This window comes from Zonotrichia leucophrys, chromosome 8 (assembly GCF_028769735.1).
Source record: "Zonotrichia leucophrys gambelii isolate GWCS_2022_RI chromosome 8, RI_Zleu_2.0, whole genome shotgun sequence".
In the NCBI taxonomy this organism is placed as follows: Eukaryota; Metazoa; Chordata; class Aves; order Passeriformes; family Passerellidae; genus Zonotrichia; species Zonotrichia leucophrys.
In genome coordinates this window covers 1,016,271-1,038,906 of record NC_088178.1, presented here as the reverse complement: position 1 = coordinate 1,038,906, position 22,636 = coordinate 1,016,271, and the positions used below count along the sequence as shown (strand labels likewise).

Here is a 22,636-nt window from a genome sequence, read left to right as displayed (position 1 = left end):
TGCGCGGCCTCCCCGCCGCCCCCGCGGGCCGGGCAGGGAGCAGAGGGCGGCCGGGCTCTGGGCAGGCACCATCCACGCCTGACACGTGCCGCAGCTCTGGGGGGGCAAAAACCCCATGAGCAGGGTGGGGGCAGAGCCATCTTCAAAGCAGCAGAGCAAACAGCCACGTGAAACCCGTGGCAAGATAACAGTGGCACAAAAGGGACCTTTGGTCCCGGTGCTGCTGTCAACATGGCCATGGGGCCGTGGTGCAGGCCCCGGAGCCCTGTGGAGCTCTCTGCACCTGGGGGACCAGCATGCTTGCACAGCCACCACAGCTCCAGTCCCCATCCATGTCTGTGTCCCAGGTCTCTGTGTCTGCACTCTGGGGACACTCCTGTGTCCCCAGCTGCTCCCCAGGGACGCCCGCGGTGTTTGGCACCCGAGGGCTGGTACGAGCAAACCCGAGTGCTCAGCCAGGAGAGCGACGGCCCCGCAGCTCCTGGGGGCTCATCCCGGAGCAGCTCTGCCCGCACAAGCCTCTGGAAGCCCGGGGAGCTCGGGGAGCCGGGGCAGAGCCCGTCTCTCTCTCACGGAGCAGCCTAGGACCAGCACCAGCACCAGGCTCACACAGCACTTGCATGCTTCTTTTTTTATAAGATGTATTTATAGGAGTTTTAGGGGGAGACACGGGGGTGGCACGGGAGGAGCGCCGCCGGCGCGGGGTCCTGGGCTGCGCTCATCGCAAGGGGTAGAACTTGCAGATGTAGTGATGCTTCTGGGAGCAGTCGGCGCTGGACCACACGGAGAAGTCTGAGGGAGGAACATGCAGCGGGATGGCGAGAGCCATGGCGACGGGCAGCCGCTGCCCCCGCTGCAGCCCCGCTGCAGGGGATGGGACGGGCAGAGCAGCCCTGCCCGGGCGCTGGGGTGGCTGCGGGGACCCCCACTCACCGCTGTCATGGGTCAGCGCGGCGCAGCTCCCCCCGCGGGCACCGTTCCCAGGCACCTCGCCGGTGGTACTGTAGTCCTCCCCATTTGTCCACTGCCAGGCCTGGCTCTGAGCAGGGGGCGAGGGAGGTTCAGGGGCACGGCCCTGCCGTCCCCCAGCCCCCCATCAGCCCTGCCGCCCGCACCTCACCTGTCTGCTCTTTTGCAGCCCGATCCAGACGGGCTGCGCACGCTGGTGGTAGGAGATGGTTCTGCGCAGCGTGGCTGCCTCGTGGGCGTTCTCCACCCACGCCAGGTGGGCGCCTTTCTGCACGTCCTGGCACCGCCTCTGCAGGGAGAGGTGTCAGTGCCGGGGCGCCTCGGGGACACGGGGGGTCCCTGTTCCCCTGTGTACCCCGCCGGACTCACCTCAGCCTCGTCCCAGCTCAGGGGCTCGGAGAAGTATTTGAAGCAGCTGAGGTAGAAGTAGGACCAGCCGTCGGGGCAGTAGCCGATGTACCGGCCGTCTGTTTGGGGAGAGCGGGATGAGCACAGCCGGCCTGGAGAGGAGCGGGGCTCCCCGCTGCCCCCCGAGCCCCGGCACTCACCGAGCGGCCGCAGGAGCCCCGCGCAGCCCAGCAGCAGCAAGGCGAGTCTGGCCGCAGCCGCCATCCTCCGTGCTCCCTGTAAAGGCTCGACAGGGTCACCACACAGGGTCCCTCGGGGACAGAGGACGCTACCTGTGCTCAGAGAGCGCAAACCCGCCCGCCTGGCCCCTCTGAGCCGCCCGGAGGGGATGGCAGGCTGTGGCTCCCTGTGTGCCCCCCGGCGCAGGGCACTGCCCCATTTCTGCACCCCAGGCATGGCCGGGAGTCCCCAGCCCACTCTGGCAGCGGATTGTCCCGGCAGCTCCAGAATCGGCAGGAGACACCCAGGAGAGCCAAACTGCGCTGTGGGGACAAGGGGAGGGCGCTGTGGCAGACACGGGACCCCGAGCAGGCAGCGGCACAGGGGGGGCTGCAGGCGCTGCGAGCACGGCGGCGTTTGCACGCCCTGAGCTCGCAGCGCTGCCCGGGCTGGGGAGGCAAATCGGCCACATCAGCGCAGCTCCCCTTTATCTGGGCTAATCCCGGGGCACCGCGGCAGATTTGCAGATTCAGCTTGTCTTCCCCTCAAAGAAGCAGCGACAAAAGTCAACGCAGGGCTGAAAAATGCAGCATCACAGCCTGGCCCATGCAGCGAGGGCAGAGCTCGGCTCCCGCGGGAGCAGCCAGGGAGAGGCACCAGCTCCTGTTTGCCCGTGAGCCGGCTCTGAGCATCCCGAGGTCCCAGCTGCCTTGCGAGGCTCCTCTTCCTCACCTGTCGTCCGGAGATGGTGAGGAATAGCGGCTTGTGGCGAGTCACCGGGACGGGAGAGGAGAGGAGCTGCCCTTTATAGCCTGGTGCTCACCAGCATCTGTTTGCCCTACTCAGGTGATTCTCACCATAAAAATCTTACTGCTGACCCCCCTCCATTCCCCCCACTTTGCTGGAAAATTGCCCAGATCTCCAACCTGTTTGCATTTCACATATCTCCAGAAACAGACAGGAAGAACCTGTCCTAGTTGGTAAATAAATCCCCTGCAATCATCATTAATTGCTCCCGCGATACAGATACAATCTTCCAGCCCCGAGCAGCCTGGCACCTGGCAGGGATGCCCGCTGCGCCAGCCCTGCATGGCCCGAGGGCTGCCGGGGGTGAGCCCCGATCCCGGCCAGGGCATCCCTGCCACCAGCGGGACCCTGCCGTGGCTCCGACACCTGGCACTGCCCCTGTCCCCAACCAGGGGATGGCACCCGGCCGGGCCGAGCCCTGCCCAGCTGTGCCATGCGTCACCCACACACCGCCCTTGTTTGAACTGCCGGGGGATGTTTGCGAGCAGGATGGGAGGCCGGGATGTGGGAACAGCCTGCAGCCGGGGGCTGGCGGTGCCATCAGATAGCGGCGAGGATGCCCAGCCCTCGGGCCCGGCCGTGACGCAAGCCCTCGTCACTGTGTCCCTCCGGGGGGAAGGGGCAGCTCCCCCAGCAGAGCCCCCTGCCCCAGCAGCTCCCTGCAGCCCCAGCACGCAGGCATGGAGCACAGGGATGAGCTCCGGGCCCAGCAGCTGGAGCCCTGCGGCAAGGGCTGGCACAGCCTTCCCTGCCACGGTCCTTGCTCCTCGCCCCGGGGTGTTCTCTGCACCTGTGGAGCTCTCCACGTTCCTGCTGCTCTGCAGAGTCACTTTGCTGGCTCCCGATGGACCAGAGCAGCTTTGAAAGATCATCCTGCTGCCTCCAGCTCTGGCCAATGCCCTCTCCCTCCCCAAAACCCTTGGTGGAGGCTGGTGGGAAGGAGGGGAGCAGCCCTGGTGCTCACCAGCATTAGTGTGGCCTGCAGAGGATCCAGACCCAGGTTAGCCCTGCTTCCCCCACATGGAAATCTTTGTGTCAGGCCCAAGCCTTGCACGGCCCAGGGATCTGCCACGGGCTCTCCTCTGCAGCAGCATTTGCTGGAACACGCAGGCAGTGAACGCTGCTACACCCACAGGGAGCTGCTCTGCCGGCGTGCAGGGGCAGGTCTGGCTCCTGCCCCGGGAAGGGAGGGGGATCAGGCCCCTCTCCTTCACCCACACAGCAGGATAGAGCTGCTGCTGCTTGCCAGGCATCCTCTGGGGTGAGACCTTCTCGTGTCCAAACACAGCTGCTGCCTGCTATCACTTCTGAAAGAAACAACCTGCCACACATCAGCTGCTCTGATCAATGGCAAAACCCTGCAAACACAGCAACTCCCCAGAAAACAGAACTCCACCCTTGATTGATAGAAAAACAGTGAAAAATCTCCCCCAAGGAGCCTCAGGCTCCTGCACTGCTCCTCAGTTAGATAAGGGACGTGGCAGCTCCCTGCCCGGATGGTTCAGTGTGGATGCAGCACAGCAAGTTTCCACAAGCCCCTGGCCACGCTGGGCTGGGGAGGAGGCAGGAGCAGCCCCGAGACAGCTTCAAGTCTCAGCCTGAGCAGCAGGGAGCTCGATGCTGCTGTGCCGGGGGCTCAGCAGAGCTCGCTAAACTTTGGCACAGAAAGTGCAAGCTGTGGGAGAAGGTGGATGAATGCCTCCCGGAGGTTTGGACTCGCCCAGCTGGCTCTACCAGGAGATAAAGGAGCTGCACTGTTTGAATATTAAACCCTTAAAATGCCCCCAGCAACTTTACCCCAGCTCAGCACCGTAACTCAGCCACTGGCTCCATCTGAGCCCACAGCAAGAGCTGGGGAAGAGCCAGGTGAGCACCAGGGGAGCCCAAGGCTTCAGTGGCACCTCTGTGCTGCAAACACAGCTCGGCAGCTTTTGACTGCTTGTTTTCTGATTGCTCAAGTCAAACTCTCCCAGCCTGAGACCAGCACAGAGGAGGGGTGATTCCCTGTTTCAGGGGCTGGAGAATCACACATCTTCATGCTCTTGGTCTGGAGAAGTGGAAGCTCAGGGGGGACCTTATCACTCTCTACAACAACCTGAGAGGAGACAGTAGACAGGTGGGGGTTGGTCTCTTCTCCCAGGTAAGAGGCAATAGAATGAGAGGAAATGCATCAGGGTGCACCACGGGAGGTTTAGACAGGATATGAGGGCAAATTTTGTCAATGAAAGTGCAGTCAGGCATTGGATCAGGCTGCCCAAAAAGAGATGGAATCACCATCCCTGGAATGTGTTGGGGACATGGTTAAGGGGTGAACACAGCAGTGCCATGTTAAAGGTTGGACTCGATGATTTTAGGGGTCTGTTCCAGTTCCAGCCTTAAGGATTCCATGCATCAGCTGCTGAGACAAAGCCAGGGAGGCAGCCCCAGCTCCAGTGATGTGGATCCTCTTCCCTACTGGAGGAAAGAGCCAAGGGCAGCAAGCAGGACCTGAGAGAGTGAGTGAGTGAATCCACAGCCCCACTGCCTGGCCCACACTCGCTCAGCACCTTCCTAAAAGCCTTCCCTGGCTCCCACAGGCAAGTGAGAGCTCTCACCCAAAGTGCCCAGGAAAGGACCCATCCCAGTCCTTCCCCATCCTTCCCAGTATGCCCAGCTGCTTGGCTGCTGCTTACTGCCCCCTTCCCCAGCTAACCAAGAGACCCAAAATCCACCTGCTACACCCACTCCAGGCTGCTTCCAGCTCCCCTGGGTGGAGCTACGTGGCGGGGTTCACGTGGTGCTGAGACAGAGCACCCCTGACTCATTTATAAGCCAGTGGCTGTGCCACAGTAGCCAGGAAAACAACATGAAAACAGCATCACACACAGACACTGGGCACATACTTTTTATTCTGGGGATAAAAATTGCTTATACATTTGGCAGCAACTATTTTCATAAAAGACTTTTATAAAAAATGTAAAAATAAGCAAATATTTTCCATTATTAATATAGGAAAATGCTGCTGTGTGAATGGTTACTCTACAACTTACGAGATAAAATACCACCTTAAGGAGATATTATCTTTACAAGTAGTTAAAAAAAAATAGAGAAGAAAGGCAGAGGGCCATCATATTAACAGCCAGGCACGGAACCGGCTTCATTCCACAGAAAGCACTCATCTTGTAAAAGGTAGCCACATATATAAAAAGGCACTTGGTTATTTGGAGCTAACGAGCAAAAGCCCTTTGTTTCTTTAGCATGGTTGTAGCAACACTTCATTATTTGCAGTGAAAAGTGTACCTGGACAGACCCCTGGAGGTCTGAGTCAGCTGCCCCGCTGCAGCCAGCGTGCTGGGAATGCTGTGTGAGCCAGGAAAAGCGGCAGCTCCACACACAGAGCTAAAAACTAAAAACTAAAAAGTACAGCCCAAAGCGACGGCCCCGGGAACCAGCTCCCCCTGAGGCCCTGCCTTCATGTACCATTAGGTGGAATTGGAAAACAAACCAAAACAAGAAAAGCAAAGCAACTTTGACTCTTGATTAGAGCGGAGGGAAGAGCAGAGACAATACTGTACACGGTAGGGTGTTGGATGGCGGCTCGCAGGGGAGCGGCCCTCAGTCCTTTGGCAGCAGCCGGCGCCCCGAGCTCTTTGGAAGACGTGTCTGCAGCACTCCCCTGAAGAGGTAGGAGCAAACCATCCCCACAATGTTCACTTCGGCTGCTGGCTGGTCTGGAGCCCTTCGGAGAAGCGCTGCTCTTGTGGACAAAGCAGAAGGGGCGGCTGTGTGCCAAGGTCAGTGCCAGCTGGCTGCCACAGCCCCAAACCGTGGAGGCGGCCACACCACGAGCGGCCCTACTGTCCCACAGAAGCCACCTGGGCTGGGAGATCTCCGCTCAGGCTGGAGCTGAGGGCACAGGACAGCCCCAGAGCTGAGCACCAAGCTGCACAGGCAATGGTTTCTGAGCTATTTGGTCTGCTGCCACAGCCCAGCCGCCGGAGGCCTGCGGGGCAGTCAGTGCTGCGGCCTCCGTGCGCTGCGAGGGGAGGACAGGCGGCTGTGGCCCCGGGACACCTCTCACAGGGCTGGATGTCATTCCTGACGCAGAAGGACACACACCGCAAACATGTAACCACATGTTTGGCACTTGTTGATAACACCATAAAGAGGCAGCATATGGTATCTGGAGGACAGGACACACAGCCACCCTTGGATGGAGGGGAGGGGACTACTGTGCAAGAACGCTGGGAGCTTGTGTTACCAGTTTTTGAAACACTCGTGCTCATCCCAAAAGGCCTGTATCGGTTGCAGTGCATCTCTTCTGGCATGGGAGCCCACGGAGGCAGTCATGGACACTCCTGGCAGGATGGGGGCACAGGGAGGGTAGTGTGTCAAAATGGTCAGGGGTGTCTCGGAGAAGAGATGGGCCCACAGGCCACCGTGGTGGGAAGACCAGGTCAGACCAGCGTTTTTGGGAGGGAAAATAACAAAACAAACAACCTAAAAAGACTATATGTATATATAATCTCATAATACCTGGAGAGCAGGCAGTGAGAACGCTAAGGGGTGTTAGTGGGTCTCTACAAGGCAAGGACTCCTGAAGAGGAAGGGGTGAAGCTGTGTGACAGGAGGTGTCACTTGACCTGCAGGTGTTTTGGGAGGTCCAGCTCGCTTGCTGAGCAAGAGTGGACGAGGGAAGGAGCAGGGCTAGGAATGTGGGTGCAGCTCTGAGCTGTGTCAAGACAAGGCAACTTGAACTCGAGGAGAACTAGTAGAAGGTGCTTCAGAGAGAGGTTATGTGGGTAACAGGAGGAGTAACAAAATAAGGATACAAAGCTGGTTTTGGCTAAATTTCTGGAGAAATGACCGCAAGATGTATTAAGCTGAAGAGCTGTCTCCCCAAAGCAACGGTGGAACGTGTTTAAAAGCAGACTGGAGAATCCAGTGCAGACAGCAGTCACGTCCAGTTGGTCAGAAGTGACCCAGCTGGTCTTCTCCATCACCAGCTTCTACAGTTCTCCATTTAGCATGAAAGCATACAAGTCTACAGCGACCACAGTCCCTCCAACGAAAGAACATCCTGGGCTCATTAAGACTCTTGGATACTAAAATGGTTCTTCATTTCCATCCTGGAAGACCTTCATGAGTTCTGGAGTCCGCTTTAGTTCAGGCGTACACCTGCATGTTGTTCCGCTGCTGCTCGGGCATGTGGGCGGCCGCTGGCCCGCGCTGGTTGTTGCTGGGACTGGTGGCCACGTCAGACCAGTCAGAGGCAGAGTGGGGGGAAGAGCTCGACCACTGGTCCGGAGATTCGGGCGACGGAGTCAGGTACGGGTGCTCCCCTTGTAAGTGCCGGTTGTGGCTAGGAGTCCGTTCTGTGGCCGAGGAGTAGCAGCTGTGCTGGGAGGGAGGCGTGGGGTACTTCCCCATCGAGCTCTGGAACTGGTGGTAGGCCGGGAGGACCGTCTGAGCCACCTGCCCGTCCTGCTGAGGGATGGCAGCCATGGAGAACGAGGCGCTGGGCAGCTGGGCTAGATCTGGGATCTGGTACATGGAGCTAAGAGGGCCAGCCATGTTCTGAGCGCAGTTGGACTGGGCCTGCTGCGGCAGTGCTTGCTGGTTTATGCTGCCCTTGGGAACCAGCTGGAAAGTCATGATGGGGGGCAGAGACTCCCTGGACACCCCCAGGTGCTTGGCGTCCGCTTGAACCAAGCCGCTCTGCTGAGGAACGCTGGGGTGGGAATGCATCACCTGGGGCACCATGCCGAACATCTCGTTGTACTGGGACTCGTTCACCTCCATGCGGTTCATCCACTCGCTGGAGACGTTGCCTGGCCGCAGCCTGCCCAGCCCGCTGTTGGGAGGGGTGGTTCTGTGCTGAGACAGCAGCTGGCTGACGGAGGGCAGCACCGTGCCGGAGCCGCGGCCCAGGGGCTGCATCTCGTGCAGGTTGGAGAAGGACATGGTGTGCGCGGCCTGCACCGACGGAGCCGTCAGCAGCGAGCTGGGCGACGAGTGCAGCACCCCCGGCGACGGCATCACGGGAGAGGAGGTTGGTTCAGATGCAAAAGCGTGGGGAGACTCCAGGGAATCCACCGGTGACAGGGTCACGGAGCTCTCTGAGAACTGCCCTTTGCCCTCGCTGAGGGACTTCTTCCTCCTCCTCTTTGCATCTTTGGTGAGGCTGGTGGGCATGCCTTTGGCATTCGGCTTTCGCGACTTCTTGCTTAGTGACGCGTGTTTCAGGTTGAGGAAGGACCTGTTGGGGCCACAGATGACAGGGGAGAGGGCAGAGTTCAGCATGGCCCCGGGGTGCCCGGCAGGGCTGTGGGCCACGTTGTACTCGTTGAGGAGCTGCACGATGTCGTGGTGCATGCGGTCCTGGGCCACGTCCCGCGGCAGCCGGTCCATGTGGTCTGTGATGTCTCGGTTGGCAAAATGGTCCAGCAGGATTTTTGCTGCTTCAAAGCTGCCTTCACGAGCAGCGAGGAAGAGTGGAGTCTCCTCCTGGAAACACAGAGTAAATATTTTAGCAGCTCCAGTGTGGGGGGACTGACTGACACCTCATAGTCCCTTGCGGTGTGGCAGACTGGCAAGAACTGCATAATGCAGCGTCATGTCAACAGCCTCCAAGAGCCACCCACTGAAAAAGGCAGATGACAGATAATTTCATACACAGCAGTGGAGCACAGGCTGAACTTTCCCACCAGGAAGGGCACTCTTGTGCCCTGGATCCTTGGAGGAACCATGAAAGCACCTGGTGCCTTTCTCCTATTGCCTCCTATGAGGGAGAGGTACAAAAGGCTAAAACAGCCCAGTAAGGAACTAGAATTTGGTAGCTCTAAAATCTACTGAGTGATAATAATCCAAAAAAAGATGCTTTAGGCAGAGGAGATAAATCAAGGACTAAGACACAGCAAAAACTAACAGTGAAGCTACAGAACATCTGCACAGTGCAGCCTGTCAAACAGAGGAGCTTGTCCCCCATCTCCACCCTGCACTGAGATCCCTGGAAACGTCACAGGACAGCATTGCTGCTGTGCCACCAGGTATTTTTCTGTCTGCTAACTGGAATCCAGCTGTTTGACACCAGCAGCACTTCACCTGCTGCTCTCACACAGCACTGTGTCTTGCATTCCTCCCCTGCAAGGAAAGCAGGACAGCATTGATGCCCAGCACCTGGCCAAACAAGGAAGAGAACTGCTCTCCCACATCAGAAACCCTGTAAGACACCCAGCACTTGGGGAGAGCTCCAGTCACAGTCTGGGTTTGGAAGACCTGCACTGAGCACTCATTTCAGAAAATATGAACTTAGCTCACTACCAACAGCAAAGAGATGCTCTGAGATAGGAAGCACAGGCTTGCTGAGCACTGCCACACTGTACCTTGTTATCCTGCATGTCTCTGTTGGCTCCATTTTTCAGCAGTACTAGTGTTGCTTCCACATTGTTGACAGCAGCAGCCCAGTGAAGAGCAGATTTACCTGCAGGGAAACACAACAATGTCAGCAACAACCAAGGAGATATTTGCTTCTCCTCCAGGGTCGTTTAACCAAGCCACTGAGCAGCAGCCTGTAGTTTATAACCACTGGAGGACTTTGCAGGAGAACTCAGTGTGTGATTTAGCTACAGAATTCATGCAGAGCTCCCACTTTGGGAGAGCACAACCCACCCCTCCCTGCTCATACCACGGCAAATATTTGCCCAGCCTGGCACATGGTGTTCCCATTACCGTGGTCATCCACAGCATTGACATCAGCCTGGCAATTGATGAGCTCAGCCACCATCCCTTCCACAGCCAGACGTGCAGCCAGAATCAACGGGGTCGTCCCATCGTTCATCCGAGCGTCCAGGTCTGTCACTCTGTTACGGATCAGGATCTGGACAACAGGGCAAGATGGACCTTTTTCAATACCACTACAGACCAAAACTGAGGATTTGGCAGAATCTCAAGAGAAATTTTACAATGACAAAGCAGCCTGAGCACTGAAATGCAAGGACCCAGAAAGACAGGGGCAAACAGACCGAATAAATACACGCCAGATGATTTATGCACGCCGAGCCCTTCAAGCTGTGAATACCCAAGGAAACTGGATGTAAACCAGCTCTGCCTCACCACCACTGTGGAAGGCTCGTGAGTGAGCAGAGCACAGCTTGGACAGGCCCATATGAGCACAGAGCTCCCAGGGGCCATACCTGGAAGACGCCCTGGGCGTCAGCAGCCACGGCCGCGTGCAGAGGGGTGCGTCCCATGTTATCCCGGGCATTGGCATCGGCCCCGGCGTCCAGGAGCCGCTTGGCAGCGTCGGCCCGGGAGTAGCGGGCTGCCAGGTGCAGGGCCATCTCCCCCGTGCGGTCTGTCTGAGCCTGCAGGTTGGCCCCCTGGTAGATCAGGTCTGTGATGATGTTTGCTGAGGAGTCCTCCCCGTCCTCGTCGTCCTCGCTGATGTCGGAGCCGCCCGCACGCAGGGATGCCAGCATCAGCGGGGTGCAGCCGTCTGCAGAGGGGAGATGGGGATACAGGAACCTGGCAGAGGCATGGAAACCCTCCTACAAGCCTTCCTCCCGAGCTACACACAGTCCCTCCAGTTGCTTTAACACAGACCTCTTCTTAAAGCCCCACAGTCAGCGAGTTGTCTTCCTTCCAAGCATGAGTAACCTACTGCAAACCCAACAGAACTTGAGATATTCCTCTAAAGATCATCATAAAACAAAAAATCTTTGCTGCTGAAGTGTAAAACTTCCACAAAAAGCAAAGGCTAGCTGAGAGAAGGGCTATAAAAATCAAAGTAATTTGACCACTCAGTGTAACTGTTTGTACGGATGTTCTAATCACATCCCAACTGGAGGAAAAATTATTCAACAACTAGCCACTGATTACTGGTGACATTCACTTCAGATATTAGCCTGAAGTGAAATGCAAACAAAAACCTTCACATCTACAACAAGGTTATCATGAGAAGGATCCTGAAGTTGTGACAGTCGGGCACTCAAAGCTGACACATGCCCCAGGATGAATATTCTCACACACTCTGAGTACTTTAGAGATACTGGTCTTACTCTCCTCAAGCCTCCAGTGATGGGATGCAAACCTACTGCAAACCCAACAGAACTTGAGATATTCCTCTAAAGATCATCATAAAACAAAAAATCTTTGCTGCTGAAGTGTAAAACTTCCACAAAAAGCAAAGGCTAGCTGAGAGAGGCAAGGGCTATAAAAATCAAAGTGATCTGACAACTCAGTGTAACTGTTTGTACGGATGTTCTAATCACATCCCAACTGGAGGAAAAATTATTCAACAACTAGCCACTGATTACTGGTGACATTGGTGACATTCACTTCAAATATTAACCTGAAGTTAAAGCCTTCAAATCTACAGCAAGAAGGACCCTGAAGTTGTGACAGTCGGGCACTCAAAGCTGACACATGCCCCAGGATGAATACTCTCACACACTCTGAGTACTTTGGGAGCTATTGGTCTTACTCTCCTCAAGCCTCCAGTGATGGGATGCAAACCTACTGCAAACCCAACAGAACTTAAAATGTTCCTCTAAAGACTAAGATAATAATGAAACAAAAACCTTTGCTGCTGAAGTGTAAAACTTCCACAAAAAGCAAAGGCTAGCTGAGAGAAGGGCTATAAAAATCAAAGTAATTTGACCACTCAGTGTAACTCTTTGTACGGATGTTCAAATCACATCCCAGATGAAGGAAAAATTGTTCAACAACTAGCCACTGATTACTGGTGACATTGGTGACATTCACTTCAGATATTAGCCTGAAGTGAAATGCAAACAAAAACCTTCACATCTACAACAAGGTTATCATGAGAAGGATCCTGAAGTTGTGACAGTCGGGCACTCAAAGCTGACACATGCCCCAGGATGAATACTCTCACACACTCTGAGTACTTTGGGAGCTATTGGTCTTACTCTCCTCAAGCCTCCAGTGATGGGATGCCCACAAAGGCTGAAGTCACACTCATCCAACCAGGATCCCTGCATTGTCAGTGGAAAGACTCCTCCAAACCTCTGATTTAACTCAGCTCCCCTTCTGATGAACCTCCCTCTCTGCCAATCAGAGAGGACAGTGCAGGAAGACCACCTCATGCTGCTGATTTTTCACCCTTGTTACACCCTCCTCAATGCAGGATAATTAAAACATCTCCACATATTTCCAGCAACGCATAAAGGTGCTGAGTGCTTCAGTTCCAGCACCCTCTGAACATTATGTGACATTCCCTAAAGCCCCAAAACTGCAGCTGTAGTCACTGATGCTTCCTTGCTGATTTTACTGCTTTCCTGCACATCCTTCAGAGGCACCTGGGAAGCAAGAGGGACTGGAAAGGGCAGCAGAGGGGAACCTCACCCTGCTGATTGCTCCACTGGAGCCCACCAGCAGAAATACAGGACAATTTTTTCAGCAAGTACCTGATTTATCCCATGGGCAAGCAGGGGACAAACAGCAGCTGCTCTGCCTGCACAGCTCTCAGTCACAGAGCACAAAGCCACACTGGGCACATAAACAAGGTGGTATCTCCTCCTGGAAGTAACACACACAGCTCAAATGCCCTGCTCCCCTTCCCAGCTTCTGATCACTGAGCTTCCTGGCTCTCTGCTTTAGGACAGTGCCTAAACTTTGTAGAAATGTGCGTTTCCAGCAGGGGCACTGGAGGAGCAGGCTCTGCCCGGCTCCAGCAGCCTGCACGCTCCTCCTAGTGGCTCCCCACCACAGGACACACAACCTCCTTTGCTTTCCTTCCCCAGGCTGTGGACAGACAGCAGCCAAGAGCTGGGGTCAGTTCCAAGATCCAGCCCTGTCTGCAGACCCTCTCTGCTGCTCTGCAAAGCTGTACCTCCCTTTGTGCTGCTCCCTCCCGCTGCTGGCTCTGCTCCCTTGTCCCAAATGAGCTCTCCTCAGTATTCCAGTCAGGCTGTGCTCTCCTCAGCACTGCCACAGCACAAAGAGCAGAGACACAGAGCACAGAAAGGAGCTTTCCTTTCCCCCAGCACCCCAGCTCTGGGAAAAACCACTCACAGGCCGGGTCTGGCTTGCTCAATCACTGCAGCTATCCTGGATGTTTGTGCCTGGCTTCTCCACAGGGACAGCACAGCATTAAATCCCTGGAATAATTTGCTGCCACCCTCCACAGAGTTTCTCAGGTACATGCAGCTCTTGTCAGAGCCTTGCAAGTTGGCCACACACGGCTGGTTTTATGAGGCTAGCAAAAGCACATCCAGCTAGACAGTCACAATTAAGTGCTTGATGGACTACTAGGGAAAAAAAAAAAAAGCTGTGGACACAATGTCTTTTTCCCCCCTTCCAGCTTGTTCTCTCAAAGAGCTGGAAAAGAACCCAAAAGCATCCAGCTGGAGGCAGACATCCAGCATGGAAAATTCCAGTCTAAACCACTGAAGTTTCAGTAACTGAAAGAAAAAGGGGCATATAATAGAGACAGTTCATCAATTTTAATTATAGGTGGTGTTACTAGTTATGCCTATAATTGCATTACCCTGGTTACACACTCACAATAACTGCAGTGAAAAGAATGTCCTCACTGCTCTGGGGGACACAGCAAAAGAATAGCATGGGGAGACAAAGGTGGGGGCAGCATTTTATAAAAACTCTTCTGTTTGCTGTCTTTCAGCAGGACAGCCCCTGAGTACATGTAAAATGCAGAGTGAGGCAGTAAAGTCAGGAGTTCACCAGACAGGTACTCCTGAAGGTCAGGCACAAGGTACTGAAAGCTGGGATATAAGGAACCCACAGGGAAAATCTCTAGGAAATGCTTCTGGAGGACACTGGAGATCTTGGGTACTCCCAGATTTGAGGGACTGCAGAAGGTGTGGGTTAAGAGAGAGCACAAACCCTTAGAAACACTGAGGTGATTCTCCCCTCTCAGGAGGAGATCTCTGCTGCTCAACCTGCACCTGCAGCCAGGATCTAACTCACCCAGCCTCAGGTGGCTCCAGCCCTGACACCTGCACTCAAGGCAGTCAGCCTGAACACCCTCTGTAATTAATTAGGGGCAGCAAAGCATTGCTGGAGTGTGAAATCTACTTTTCAGACTTCTTGGGACAGAGGGCAACTACCTCTCAGAAGGGCCCATTTTTTCCAACTACCTGTGAAAGTAAGGGTGGCCAGAGTAGAGAAACAGCCACATTAACTATGAGAAATCCTACCCCTCCTTACTAACCCCTTATTCCAACATCTCACAGAATTTTAAAATTATTTCTGCCCCTGATAGCTGCTTGCTTCTGATGCCACAGAGAGAAATAACTTAGAGCAGCTTGCTGCAAGCTTCACAATTGTATCTGGATGGCAGGAAAACAACTCACAGGTCAGAATTATTTCATTGCTGTTGTTGGACAAAGCTCTGGGTGAACGTGAAAATAAACTGGAGCCTTAAGAACATTATTGCCTGCACTTGGAAAGCTTCTAGCCTGCCACACAGCTAGAAGTTTCAATAGGGGAAATAAAGAAAAGCTTAAATTTGGCAGAAACTGATGGTTTATGTTCTCACACTCATTACACAAAAATCCCTCCTTCCCTTTGCATTTAGGAGAGCTAACGGGTCAATGAGCAGAAAAGACAATAGAAAGGAACTGAGAGAATGGGTCCAGTCATCCTTAAATTGCATGGAAATATTCCCACAAAACACAGCAGAAAAAGGCACTGCAGCAATATCACCAGCATCACCTCTCTGCATATGAACAATTGCCATGTTTGCAGCTCTTCCAGCCAGAACACTCCTTGGTGAACTGGCTCCTCTCAGAGATCAGTTCTCACCAGGTGACCCACCCAGCCCCTCACCAGCTTATACAGCTTTGGCACTGCACTCATAAAAGCAGGAGAGGGTTCCCAGGGCATCTACTCATTTAGGACAGAGACAGCAAACCTGCCTGCATGTTAAAGAAACCTTCCAAGTTCACAGTTCTGTTATGAATTCAATGACTTGATCATCATAAGCTGAAGATATAAATCAGAGAATAAAAAAAGAATCATGAACAATTTTGCTGCATTGCTGCTCTGTTCAGGACAGACACCTCACACACTGCTAATGGGGGTAAACATCTGCCAAAAAGTCATCTTGTTCGGGAAAAGGCCATCCTTGCTTCCTCAGCTGATAACAGACACCTCAGGTATAAAATCTGCTAAGCTGATCCTTAGAAAAGCCTGGCATGGATATCTACAGTGAATCAGCTGGAGAAACTGGGGGTTATTTCCAGCACAATTATGCATTCAGAATTTCTGACTTAGGCACACACTGTTATAAACGAGATTCTACAGGTGCTTGCTAGGGGAACTTTTCCTCCTAGCTCCATGATATTCCATGTGCTGCAGACCATGGTTTAACTTTTCCAGCAGCGCACCCTGTGCTTCCCTCGGGCACCATGCTGGTGTCCCTGCATACCCCACTGAACTTGTACCAGCAGCAGCCCCAGGCAGGGGGCACGGGGCGGGCTGGCAGGACACACAGACACTCTGAGCACTGACCTGGCCCCCTGACGTTGACATCCAGCACATCCACCTCCTGGTCAGCCTGGGGCGGGGTGAGGGCCAGCGAGGTGCTGCCGCAGACGTCGGCCGCCTCCAGGTGCTGCTGCGTCCACTGGCGCTGGTCGATCTGCTCGTCCCCCTCGGGCAGCAGGGCCTGGTCCTCAGCCTGGGCACACACACAAGCAGCTGCTTCAAAACACCCACTGAGCGGCCAAAGGCACCCAAAGCTCTTGGGGTGCTCTTAGTTTGGGTTTTTGTTGTGTGTTGGTTTGTTGTTTGCTTTCTTGGTGTTTTAGGGGGGGTTTGTTTGCTTTTAAGCTAATGGTGGTCTGCATTTACTTCTGCTTTCATACTCCCACCATACATTACCAGGCCTGAGCTGCAAGACATGCCATTAAACCTTCCTGTCCCTCTTGCTGCTGTAGGGAGGGGACACTGAAACAGAAGGTACTGACTTTCTCCACCAGCCTGTGGTGGCAGTGTTAACCTGAGGATTTGCTCCTCAAATACAATTAATTACCAATCCCTAGGCCAAGGGAGGTTTTGAGCAAGGAAAGGTAATGCAGATGCTTGGCTCACCAGCAGTTTCAGATGGTATTTAAGTGTTGGAGCTCCTTACCTTAGCTCTCTTTGGCTGAGGCCCACCATCTCCTGCCCAGTGCTCAGTCGTCCCAGGGTCGGCCAGGTTACCCTCTGGTATCTGGACTGACAGATTTCTGACAAACAAGGAGAAGATATCACTTTGCAGCCTGAGCAGGTGCTACTGCTCCTACTTACACTTACTGCAGACACTAACAAAGGGGTGCCTGTAAATTTGGTAGCTTGCAAACAGAGGAACCAAGAAATCAAAAATTTCAGGCAATCAATAGTGGCACTTAGAACTGCAAAGTAGATTAATTGCACTTAGTTAAAAAGTGGTTAAATGCACTTAGAACTGCAAAGTAGTTTAATTCAGTGGAAAGCCAAAACTGCATAAGACTTTTGAAACTTGCCATTACTTCTGAGTCACATTTTTGATACATTGAGCTAGAGATATTAGAAGTTTGTTGTCATCTATCAACCTAAAATGTCTCACCTATTCCAGGAGAATATTAGGCAAACAGTGCCCGGCTGTTGATGTATACTGCTCAGTGTCAGAAAACCAAACAAAGCCAGGAGATCAGATTCACGGCTGGCATTTTATACATTACAATTAATTAAAATTCTGCTGTCTAAACCAGATATTTTTAAATTTAGAAGAATAGCCTAAGAAGTCCTAGCTTAAAAGGAAGCTTTCTCTAAAGAGTTAAGCGCCTTTGATGAAACATATCTCAGCCACATTCTCAAAATCCTCGAGGCAGCAATGAACAGAGTGCCAGCGGCCTAGATGCAAACTCACTTGAGCCCCACAGCGTCCTCCCCGACGGGCTCTCTGCGCTTGTGGTTGCTGGGGTCCCTGCGCAGGATGAAGCCCTCGGGGAGCCACAGGGAGCCGTGCTTGCGCTTGCGCTTGGCCATCATCACCCCCAGCAGCACGATCAGCAGGATGATCAGAGCTGCCACAGCAAGCAGGTAAAGCAGCTGGGTCTTTGGTGGTAACAAGGGCTCACCTGGAAGTTACAGTTGAAACACAGCGGGATTAACAAAGTGGAGACAACAATCTTCGACCTACAGATTCTCTTTCCTCAGCACAGCCCTTCCCACAGGGGGCACGTTGTCTCTGCAGAGCTGAGGCTCCACTGAGACTGCTGTAAGTCTTCTTTTTGACTTCCCTTTCTCAAAATATTTTTCAGACTACATGGCTGCTGAACCAAAGATCTTGCTCCTTCCTCCAGCCATGCTCACTTGGCATAGAGAGAGCTGATCTACATGAATCACAGAATAATGAGGTTGGAAGAGACCTCTAAGATCATCAAGTCCAGCCCATGCCCTAACACCTCAACTAGACTATAGCACCAAGTGCCATGTCCAGTCTTTTATTAAACACATCCAGAGATGGTGATTCCAGCACCTCCCTGGGAAGAAGATACAAGCACAACCCAACTAGGAAAAGCAATAATGCCAGCCTAGAACAGGTTTGCAGCTGAGCCTCAGACTGAGGGAGATGGAGCAGAAATCAAAGAGATTGCATATTGCCAGAGGAGAAAACATCTGGCAGACTGGACTGAGGAATGCCTCCCAGCCCTTCTCTCTAAATGGCACCTTTTCCAGTGAATTCATGGCTTAAAGCACATGAATGGTTTTAGTGTGGAGATCACCACTGCAGTGCTGTAGCACGAGAGATTACTGATTCTACAAGTATTAAAGTGACTGGCTCTAAATTAAATATCCTGCCTTACTAACCCCCTGTGCACTTTGCACAAACACACTCCTATAACTGGGGACAAACAAGTCACCTCCCAGAAACCATACTGAACAGCGAGACACAAGAGGACGATGATCAATAATCTGAGTACTTTGCAAGCCCAAGTTTGATGACTGCCCCCTCAATAAGCAATTCTTCCTCTCCCATTACTCACTTTGGACAGACACAAAAGGATAGGGCAGCATGCCCTTGATGGCCTGAGCAGCTAGGAGAGCTGCAGCAGCTTCTGTGTTGTGAAAGCATTGCTCTGAGTCCTCTGCACACTGGCGGTTGTCGATCTCCAGGAACACCTTGGTGCTGCAGAGACACATAAGAGGGCACAGCAGTCAGTGACAGAAAGTTAGAAGACAGAAACTTATGCCAAAGCAGGAGGTCAAACTGCATCAGCATTTTACATTAACCTTCCTACCCCAACGCCAAACTGGGCAGTTGCAATAGTGTTGCACTTTCCCATTTATAAAATGTCACAGACATCTTTTATGAAAAATCCTTTCCTTAGGATTTTTCTTCCTGAGAAGCTGACAGGCCTCAGGAACAAAATGTAAACAATGGTTATCTGCTGCTGTGGAATGCAACAGGTGCATCTGGGATTGGTCTCATGTGGCTGTTTCTAATTAATGGCCAGCTGGCTCAGACCCTCTGTCCAAGCCACAAGCCTTTGTTATCATTCTTTCTTTTTCTATTCTTAGCTCGCCTTCTGATGAAATCCTTTCTTCTACCCTTTTAGTATAGTTTTAATATATTATATATATATATATATATGGATTTAATATATTATATATATAAAATATAAAATAATAAATCAAGCCTCCTGAAACATGGAGTCAGATTTTAATATAATGTATTATATATATATAAAAAACATAAAATAATAAATCAAGCCTTCTGAAACATGGAGTCAGATCCTCGTGTCTTCCCTCATCCTCACACCCCTGTGAACACCGTCACAATAAGACAGCCTACAGCCCTACAAAATCTAGAAACACTACAACCAAGAGTTACCAGACAACCAGCCCAGAGGGAGACAGAGGCACCCACTCACCCAATGACCTCTTGCTCCAGCTCCCTGTGCTTGCGAACCACCACGAGCGACCGACGGCTGCGCGCCGCCGATTTCTCCCCGTAGTAGGGGAACACCATGGGGTTCCCCTTGGAGTCCAGCTTGATCCTCAGGTTGGTGTGCAGCAGCGTGCCCAGGGTGCGCAGGAAGCTGCGGACGTCCTCCAGCAGCTCGTCGGGGGGCATCAGGACCACGATGATGAGGGTGCCCTCCGCCAGCTTCTCGGCCTTGTCGCCGGCGCAGTCCAGCCCGTCCCAGCCGCACTCCTCGCTGTTGCAGCCCTGGTCGCAGCGCCCGTCCGCGTAGTGATCCGCGCAGTACTTGTCATACCTGCAGCAGGGACAGCGTATCTGTGCTCTGCACAGCACATCTGCACTCTGGGGGACAGCGTCTCACACTCCGCAGCATCGTTTGAGGTAAAGCAATGCTCATAATCAGGGTAGCAGGAGAGGAAATACAACCCCAGGATAAGCTTGCAGCCTGAGAGGGTGAAAATAGGAAGCACAGCACACCCCAAGAAGCCATTATTTCATTCTGGTAACAGTGTAAGAGAGCTGCTTTTTCTGTTTACTAAGATACTAACACCTCCTGCCTCGCTGTGGGAGAATCACCACTGCAAAGCTGTAGCATGTGTCAAAAATAACTGAAGAAACGTAGCTACAAACAAGCTAGAAAACATGTTCAGAAGCAGCAAGCTCAGCTGGGATTAAACTACAGGTATTGCTGGCATAGAAAAAAATTCAGGATAGCAGGCAGCACACTTAAAATCTAGTACAAGGCAAAATGCCTCCTATTAACATTTCCAGGGAAAGCAGGGCACATCCATCAAGCAGGTTAACACATTACCATTGTTCAGGTTATCGACTTAGTGCACAGCACACAAACTCCAAAAATGGAGGAGAAGCACACAAAGCAGCAGAAACTGCTGGATGCCAAGCTTTCAGCAAGGACAGCCAGAGAAACAATGGGAGAGAAGGGAGCCACGGGCAGGAGCTATGTTAGTCACACAGAGAAAATGTTCTCAGCATCGAGCCTTACTTGCACGTCCTGCTATTTTGCTGACACTCAAAGTTGTCAAACAGGCACTCGGGCGTGTTGCAGAACTCGTCACACTGTCCATTGAAAAGCATCCAGCAGGGCAGGGAGGAGGAGCAGTTGGCCCAAGGATCCTCCACAGTCAGGGAGCAGTCGCCTCCATCCCACTGGCAGGCGTGGGTGTTGCAGTCCTCATCACAATAGCCATCCCTGGCTTTCTCTGCACACTGGGAATCCAGGCACCTTCGGGGCTCCGGGCTGAACGTCACGGGCTGCTCACAGTGGCTGCCCTGCGTGTGAGCAGGGCACTGGCAGTAATAGTAGGGAGGCTGAGAATGAGGGTGGCAGCTGCCCCCGTTCTGGCAGGGGGCACTGGCACAGCCTGGGTGTGTCTGGCATTCCTCTCCCACAGACAGCTTGGGGCAATAGCACCGAGGACCAGAAGATGTTTGGATGCACTGCTCCCCCTTCTTGCATTTCACTTGTCCACAGGTACTGTGGCTGTTGAACTCACATTTTGCTCCAGAATAACCCTGCAGGGTGGAAAAAAAGGCAAAACAATCAGTGCCACAAACCTATTCTTCAGCACTCTGAGGGCTGGAGGCAAGGTGTCATGTGCAAATCCTTTCTCCCCTGTAACTCCTCTAGCCTCACTGCAGCAGCCATGACTTTCTAGACCTAACCTCATGGATAAAGAAGGAAATCACAAGGCTCAGTTACATTTTGAAAACAGTCTAGAAGAGCCACAAACAAGGGGAAGCTTGCAGCAAGCACAGAAAACAAAGGACTGCAAAAAAAAAAAAAGTTAATTTAATTAAGCTAATGTAATTTAATGGTAGATTTAAGACAAAAAAGCCAGCTGTGATACTTGAACACCATACACGTCTGGGGTAGCAACAGGCAGCATCACTCTCCTGGGGCAGCTGGAAGCCCTGTGCTTCCCTGCTGAGCAGATAAACGAAGGGATGTGGGTAAATCACCTGCAGCAAGCAGTGAGAGCCCAGGCAGAGGGCTCTGGGGCTGGGGCAGCAGGGCTGGGGCAGCAGGGGGTGGGTGCTCACCGGGGGGCACTGGCAGATGAAGCCCTCGGGCATGTTGCTGGCCACCGCGCAGGTGCCGCCGTTCTGGCACGGCTTCCGCGGGCACACGTCGATGACACTCTCACAGTGACGGCCTGGACAGGGCACAGAGAGAGAGAGAGAGAGCAGAGAAACGTGTGTGAGACCACCCCAAAGCATCACCACACAACACACACTGTCAATAACCAGCCAGCTGAGCGCTCCTTTAGGAGGGAGCACCCCTTTGGATGAGGGGTGGTCTCCATGTGGCTGCCTAAGCAAGTAAAGAGCACAGCCCCAGAATCCACAAGGTGCATTTGGAGACAGCTGGCAGAGCCTGCCTCCTCAAAAACACACACAACACAGCACAGAGACAGAGGGTGCTGCTGTCATCCCCAATTCAGCCAGGCACAGAGGCTGGAAGTGATGTACCACACCAGTGTGGGGGTTCCTAAGACCTCCTTACTATTTGGGAGATGCTCAATGAGTTCAACGCCAACTCACACTGTAACCCTCAGAACCAGATGTACCACAACTGAACAGGAGAACCAAGCAGAGTCTCCTCAGACTGACCAGCCAGACAGAGATCTTACTGCACTGACCAGCTCTGCAGCAGCTCCCAGAGTCAGGCTGACAGCAAACTTCTAAAAGTTGGGGATGATCTCAGCATGACTTAGACCCCCTAGCAAAACATGAATAGAAGTCTCCAGACATGTGCAGCCAAGACTCTGCAGACAGGGCAGGATGGCCCACAGAGTTCTGGCATGCCACCAGTCACAGACCACAGCAAAGCCACCCTGTCCCCTCCCAGGCACAGGGGTCACTGGGGAATGTGCAGAACACAGACAGCTAGAGGAGGAAACATGTTTCCCCTTTGTGCATAACATTTCCAGACAGACTTCATGTCTGAGACACAGCAGCTCTCCCTGCTCCTCCTGGGGTGCAGCACTCCCCACAGCACAGGATCCAGCAACCCTTCCATGAGGGTCAGAAGCCACATGAGACATCATTCATAAAAGCAGCCTTGACAGACAGGCTTAAAATAAACCCATCTGGTGGCCTGCACCAGTGTCCCACCAGCTCCACTTCCCTCATACATCACTCTTTCAGGAACTTCTGTTGGCAGGATAAGTAATGCATTCAAAAGCTACTACATGAATTCTTCAAACATATATCTTTGTGATTTCTTTGCAGCTGAAACTCACAAATTCAGTGGAAAATCACAGCATCTTTAAGAAAAAATAACAGTAAAAACTGCTGGTAAAGCATGCAGGGAAGGTGACTGGTAAGCAGGGAAAGTGAAAGGTTTTAATGGAG

At 53.0% G+C, this 22,636-nt stretch overlaps 2 protein-coding genes across 2 annotated transcripts in view; both read right to left on the bottom strand.

The window, feature by feature from the left end:
- Window positions 1-67: 67 nt before the first annotated feature.
- On the bottom strand, window positions 68-2,311 carry REG4 (regenerating family member 4). The gene is made up of 6 exons (XM_064719950.1): window positions 2,269-2,311; window positions 1,518-1,593; window positions 1,339-1,436; window positions 1,121-1,258; window positions 934-1,039; window positions 68-792 (listed from the first exon to the last, which is right to left on the bottom strand). The coding sequence occupies exons 2-6, from the start codon at window positions 1,579-1,581 to the stop codon at window positions 719-721; spliced, it is 480 nt and encodes a 159-aa protein (XP_064576020.1). The 5' UTR covers window positions 1,582-1,593; window positions 2,269-2,311; the 3' UTR covers window positions 68-718.
- A 2,900-nt stretch (window positions 2,312-5,211) lies between these two features.
- The window catches only part of NOTCH2 (notch receptor 2), a 96,045-nt gene continuing 78,620 nt past the window's right edge, over window positions 5,212-22,636 (bottom strand). The window contains exons 23-33 of the mRNA XM_064720416.1: window positions 21,323-21,435; window positions 20,265-20,794; window positions 19,209-19,556; window positions 18,321-18,463; window positions 17,201-17,411; window positions 16,442-16,538; window positions 15,820-15,988; window positions 10,518-10,819; window positions 10,054-10,201; window positions 9,708-9,805; window positions 5,212-8,829 (exon numbers count right to left, since the gene is read on the bottom strand). Of these exons, the coding sequence (XP_064576486.1) occupies window positions 7,489-8,829; window positions 9,708-9,805; window positions 10,054-10,201; window positions 10,518-10,819; window positions 15,820-15,988; window positions 16,442-16,538; window positions 17,201-17,411; window positions 18,321-18,463; window positions 19,209-19,556; window positions 20,265-20,794; window positions 21,323-21,435 (3,500 nt within the window). The 3' untranslated portion in view covers window positions 5,212-7,488. The remainder of the gene's footprint in view (window positions 8,830-9,707; window positions 9,806-10,053; window positions 10,202-10,517; window positions 10,820-15,819; window positions 15,989-16,441; window positions 16,539-17,200; window positions 17,412-18,320; window positions 18,464-19,208; window positions 19,557-20,264; window positions 20,795-21,322; window positions 21,436-22,636) is intronic.

Coding starts and splice junctions, on each gene's coding strand:
- REG4 (XM_064719950.1), bottom strand. CDS start 1,581: ATGGCGGCTGCGGCCAGACTCGCCTTGCTGCTGCTGGGCTGCGCGGGG. Junction 1,040..1,120: donor GGCTGCAAAAGAGCAGACAG/GTGAGGTGCGGG, acceptor CCCCCTGCTCAG/AGCCAGGCCTGGCAGTGGAC. Junction 793..933: donor CGCGCTGACCCATGACAGCG/GTGAGTGGGGGT, acceptor TTCCTCCCTCAG/ACTTCTCCGTGTGGTCCAGC.